Source organism: Quercus lobata, chromosome 9 (genome assembly GCF_001633185.2).
Source record: "Quercus lobata isolate SW786 chromosome 9, ValleyOak3.0 Primary Assembly, whole genome shotgun sequence".
In the NCBI taxonomy this organism is placed as follows: domain Eukaryota; kingdom Viridiplantae; phylum Streptophyta; class Magnoliopsida; order Fagales; family Fagaceae; genus Quercus; species Quercus lobata.
This window is the reverse complement of record NC_044912.1, coordinates 5,694,546-5,699,963: the sequence shown is the minus strand read 5'-3', so window position 1 is coordinate 5,699,963 and position 5,418 is coordinate 5,694,546. Positions and strand designations below refer to the sequence as shown.

At 33.7% G+C, this 5,418-nt stretch overlaps 2 protein-coding genes across 2 annotated transcripts; one reads left to right on the top strand and one right to left on the bottom strand.

Moving 5' to 3' along the window:
* Positions 1–304: 304 nt before the first annotated feature.
* On the bottom strand, positions 305–730 carry LOC115959780 (protein AGENET DOMAIN (AGD)-CONTAINING P1-like). Its single transcript, XM_031078347.1, has one exon. The coding sequence runs from the start codon at positions 728–730 to the stop codon at positions 326–328; it is 405 nt and encodes a 134-aa protein (XP_030934207.1). The 3' UTR covers positions 305–325.
* Positions 731–2,319: 1,589 nt separating this feature from the next.
* LOC115962149 (probable aquaporin TIP5-1) lies at positions 2,320–4,535 on the top strand. Its single transcript, XM_031081036.1, has 3 exons — positions 2,320–2,553; positions 3,207–3,457; positions 4,044–4,535. Exons 1-3 carry the CDS (start codon positions 2,361–2,363, stop codon positions 4,425–4,427), a joined length of 828 nt encoding a protein of 275 aa, XP_030936896.1. The 5' UTR covers positions 2,320–2,360; the 3' UTR covers positions 4,428–4,535.
* Positions 4,536–5,418: the final 883 nt, after the last annotated feature.

The following is a 5,418-nucleotide window of genomic DNA, read 5'->3' as shown; positions in this document are numbered from 1 at the left end:
TCTTTAGCAAGTCACTCTATATATCGTTAGTGTATCAAGACGATTCAAGAGTATATCATAAATTTTTTTTTTTAAAAAGACTATTCAAAAGCACAAGAATTAAGCAAAACTCGAATAAAAAGAGAGAGAACCATAGATATTAAAGTAAGAGAATTACAAATTTTCAAGAAAGATTGAAAAGAGACCAGACTTAAACATAGCAAGATTATCTCAAGCAGTTACATACTTTCATTCACCTAAAGAAACTCCACACAGAAAATTAAAAAACTACTACTAATGAAAAACAAATTACAGAGATCCAAAACAATGTTTTTCATTACACCCTTTACTTTGAAGAAACCCACTTGCCATTGACCCATTCAAGATGAGGCCTCAAACGAGAGGTTGGATAAGAAATCTCAACCCTGTAAGCATCAAAGAGAACATAGTAACTATCGGACCCTCTCCTCCCAGAAATCTTGCCCACCCACCAACCATCGTTATCAAATGCATCCACCACATCAAGTGCATGAAACCCAGTTGCCAAAACTTTAGGTGGCCTTGGCCTCAGTTCATTTTCACTGACTGTTTCAATGAGTGGGCGAGATTGATCATCTTCAGCCACCAAGTTCTTGTATTGCACTGCGTATTTGTTCTCATAATTCTTGATCACTGTTGCTGCATAGTAGGAACCCACAAAGCCTTCTTGCTTGCTACAAACTTCCACTTTGTCACCCCTAGAGAACGCCATTGTTGAATGCAAAACACACCGAGAGAGAATAGGATTTTGGAAATAGAGTAATTAAATTGAATAATGCTAGTGATGGGGTGTGTACTATACTGAACTAAGGTTTATATAAGAAGAAAAATAGAGTCGGTTTGTTATCCTATTGAGTTTAGGACTTCGACTTTGAGTTGGTATAGGAATAAGGAAAGAGAATTTTTACGTAAGCTGCAAGAAATTGGGGTTCTTGCATGCTTAAACCAATGTGTGACGTATCAATTGGTCACATAGACATAGCAACTCCGAGTTATTTAATTTAAGGATATAGCATATGACCACTCAAGTTGTCAATAGCAACTCCAACTTCCCATACTATACTTTTTTTGTGTTAAAAAAAATTAATATTAGCCTTTTGTAATTCAACTAAATTCTAGACATTTGTATTTTTGTTATAAAATATTTAAAAGCTGCTCACTTTGAGTTTTCTAAGCAATATTCCCCCTTTAGTTTTGCGTGAATGATAAACAGTTTAAAATTGATCAACATAGGATTATTTTTCCCAAATAAAAATGTAAAAAACACGGTTCCAAACACATATAAGGATGATCCAAATATGACTTTTACAACTCAATCCAGAACACTATTCTATTTCTAAATTCTAACAAGGAACTAAAGAAGATTTGAGAGTTAAGAAACTCAAAAATTAGGATAGATTCAATTGGTAATATTATATCCATAAATCTGCCAACCAAGTTATATACCTTATTTTCTCTCCCCATTATGGATTCGATTTTACATCTCCCGCTTAAAAAAATATGTGAAAAGTTTTTAAGCCCCAAATGTGTTACATAATATAAACTTATAATTGAAAATTTTTTCATTAAAAAAGAAAAGTTATAATTGGGATTTTCATAATTTGGGTTATATGAATTTGAATTTGGAGGTTAAAATTCAAATACTTTGTTTGGATAACTTTGAATTTGAAATTCAGCTAGGATTTCAAGGCCTCAAATCCATAGGCCTCAAAGTGGTCTTTATTTTTTTTGGTTCTTTTGATATTAGTAACAACCTCCTTCTTTTGTTTCTGTTATTCAGGGTGAGGCTTGTTTGATTGTGTAGTTTGTTTTCTCTCTTAATAAAATTTCAGATTTTAAAAAAAAAAAAAAAAAAAAATCCATGGGCCAGTGGAGAGAACGAATATGTGAAGGTTATTAGTAGAAGATAGAAGTTAGGAATGTAATAGGCTTCGGCTTTTAATTTTAGCGGAACCAAACCCAATCTATTAGGCCATTTTGAATCTAGCCCAATAACTACTGTAAGTTTGTGGGTCAGGTCTCAGGCCCACACTGGAAAAAGGGGTATTTCTGCAAATTCGGAAGCTTTTTTTTTTTGGTTAAAAGGGATTTTATTAATTCGGAAGCATATGATAACAACTGTAAAAACCACACGTACTCAAAAGGTCCAACCAGTCACCGCCACGTGGCTTAGCGGTTAATTCTTGAAAATCCACTTTCCCTGAAACGTTGCAAATTGAGAGTGATTTGAAAACTGTCTCAAAACTGTGCAATATATATCAACAAATTCCATTCTTTCTAAAACATTTGATATCAAAACGACTCTCTCTCACAGTGACAGAAGTCACAAACTTTCTTGATTTATGCACAGAATCTCTCACACCCTTAAATCAATTTCCCATTCTTGTTCAATGCGTCTTAACAATATGGCCCCAACTATGCTAAGAGAGCGTTTTCAGCAATCTGTCACTGCTAATTCGTTTCGGTCATATCTTGCTGAGTTCCTCTCCACATTCTTCTATGTGTTTGCAGTTGTGGGATCTTCCATGTCAGCGAGTGAGTCCTTTGAAATTTGACACTTTTTGTTAGTGTATATGGTATAGATTGTGTTACGTAAATGGGTTTTCAAAGTTCATTCTTACTCTTTTCAGGCACTTGAATAACACGTGATCAATCACTTTCTTTTGTGTTATATGAGTCATTTACTTTGAACTTTGATCAATGACTTTATGGAGTAGTAGTAAGTGTGTAAGGGCATCATACTCAAGTTATGTTGATTCTTGAAGATATGGAGAATTCTATGTTACAATTTTGTTTGTTTGTACCATGCGTACCTAATCTTAATTGTAAAGACAAGATATTGTCTTTTTCGTATATATTTTATAATAATATATGAACGGTTAAGATTAAGTAGATATGGTGCTTATAAGAAGTATGGACCATAGAATAATCATTTGAATTAGATTGTTTGGTTTAAATGCCGGGGCCTCTTGTTGTCAGGTCCTGCATTACTAAAAGAGTGCGTATGATTATGAATGAGTGGCCATTTTTTCATTCTATATAGTGTTGAAAACAATTACAGCAACTTTAAAGGAGGAATTTGAAATATTAGGCTTTTTTCTATGAAGGATTACATGTTTACATGGCTGTTTGACTGAATTTGCTTTTTAAATTCATGTGCCCCTTGTTTGATTTTTGTAATGTGGCAGGGAAATTGAATCCTAATGTTGCCTCAGACCCATCAAGTCTGGTGGTGGTTGCTATCGCCAATGCCCTTGCATTGTCAGCTACTGTCTATTCTGCTTGGAACATCTCAGGAGGGCATGTGAATCCGGCCGTCACGTTTGGAATGGCTGTTGGAGGCCACATTAGTGTCCCAACCGCTCTGTTTTACTGGGTTTCTCAGATACTGGCTGCTGTTTTTGCTAGCCTTGTCTTGAAGGTAGCTGTTGTTGGACAGGTAACAGAAACATCCATGCTAGTGACTATGTTTTGCTAGTGTTATTTGTGAATTAATTTAAGTGTCTTACCTGGTCTGTGCAATGTTTGTTTGGATTTTAGCTTTTAAGGATGTTTTCACGTTTTCATTTTTTTTATCTAACACTAATTTCAAGTTTTGACCTTTTTTATACCTCTAATTATAGGAATTATTGTGAATCCTAATCTACCATCAACAGTGTTTTTTGTAAAAAAACATGTACAGTTTTTTGAGATTAGAAAATGATTTGGGTATTTTAACAAACAAAACTTCTTTAGTTCATGAAATGACATCCACAAATGTTTCAAGAATGACATTTCCAGAAGTTCATATCCTCTAATTGTACGACTTTTACTAAAGAAATATTCTACTCAAAAAAAATCCTAGTAATTTATACAAGCCTCAAAAGGAGTGTCGTTCCATGAAATCTGAAGGAGACTGGTGTAATTTGTCCGAATGTTTTTCATTTAGTGGGTTGATCTGATTGAAACTTGAAACGATGTTGTTAAGCATACCGAAAGATGACAATTAATAAAAAGTGTTCATTGTAATCATTTGAGTTTTGCAGCATGTTCAACCCTACATTATTGCAGAAGAAATGACTGGGTTTGGAGCATCTATCATGGAAGGTATCATGACATTTGGTCTAGTGTACACTGTTTATGCAGCCGGGGATACCAGGCTTGGTACAATGGGAGTGGTTGGACCTATAGCAATTGGTTTCATAGCAGGAGCCAATGTGTTAGCATCAGGACCCTTCTCTGGTGGATCAATGAACCCAGCTTGTGCCTTTGGTTCTGCTATCACTGGAGGCAGTTTCAAGAATCAAGCAGTTTATTGGGTTGGACCCTTGATTGGTGCAGCAGTTGCAGGCCTTCTCTATGACAATGTGGTGTTCCCTTCTCAAGCTCCAGATTCTATTAGGGGCGTCACTGAGGGAACTGGGGTGTAATTATATGCTTCATACATTTGCTTCTTTTCGTTTGTTTTATCTGCTCATTTGTACTTGATTAAGATGTTTATTAATTGAATTGCTGAATGACTATTAATTAATTGCATTAGCCTCTGCATTTTCCTTTTTGTTCTATAGTGTTGAGAAGCTATATAGATATTCTATATCCAATACGTATTGGAACTTTTCACAAATCATGTGAATTCAATATTTTAACGGTTTTATGTGCCACTAATCCTTTTGAGGAACAAATTTCTCTCCATGTCCTCGTTCATAAAACATGGCACTAGATACATCTCTATATTTGTTATATTTAATTTGAACCATAAAATTTATCATTTTCAATTAAAAATGATTCTTTTTCTCGTGAATAGTTGCATTGTTATATATATGTTTCTTATTTATCTTATGCTTCTATGATTAAATTTGAGTAACACAAATAAGTAAAGAATATTGCGTAGGTAGATTCTCTCTTCTTCCATATTGCTTTTTTTTTTTTTTTTTTTTGGTGTGCTGTATAACATGTATCTTAATGTGCTTCCCATCAATTATGACAAACTTTTATCATTTTGTCTCACATTTAATAAATAAGCTACTAGAAACTATTGGATACCAAAAGGATAAGATAGCCCCAAAAAGAAAGAGTATCTTTATTCTTATAGGAATATGATATTAGCAAGTTATTGATTGCATTGATGATCAATTTTGTTACTTCATATTCATATTCATTCATGACCGGTGGAAGTAATTGATTTGACTCTTTGAACTACAACTGATTTTTCATTTTTTTTTAATAAATTCCTGGTTTTATGACTTTTGTTGCCTTCAATTGGTTTTCTAATTTTCTAACTTTAGATGAAATTAAAATGTATTTTTGGTCCTTAAAATATAAATTAATCCATTATATTTCAAAAACCTCATTTTGAACTTTGAACTTTGATTTTGTTCTTAAGCAATAATATCTGGGGATAGTCAAATCCAATGTGGGTAC

Bases quoted from the DNA above. Each gene is read 5' to 3' on its own strand.
- LOC115959780 (XM_031078347.1), bottom strand. From the start codon at position 730: ATGGCGTTCTCTAGGGGTGACAAAGTGGAAGTTTGTAGCAAGCAAGAA.
- LOC115962149 (XM_031081036.1), top strand. From the start codon at position 2,361: ATGCACAGAATCTCTCACACCCTTAAATCAATTTCCCATTCTTGTTCA. The intron at 2,554-3,206 runs GTGAGTCCTTTG...GTAATGTGGCAG, and splicing joins GGGATCTTCCATGTCAGCGA to GGAAATTGAATCCTAATGTT. The intron at 3,458-4,043 runs GTAACAGAAACA...TGAGTTTTGCAG, and splicing joins AGGTAGCTGTTGTTGGACAG to CATGTTCAACCCTACATTAT.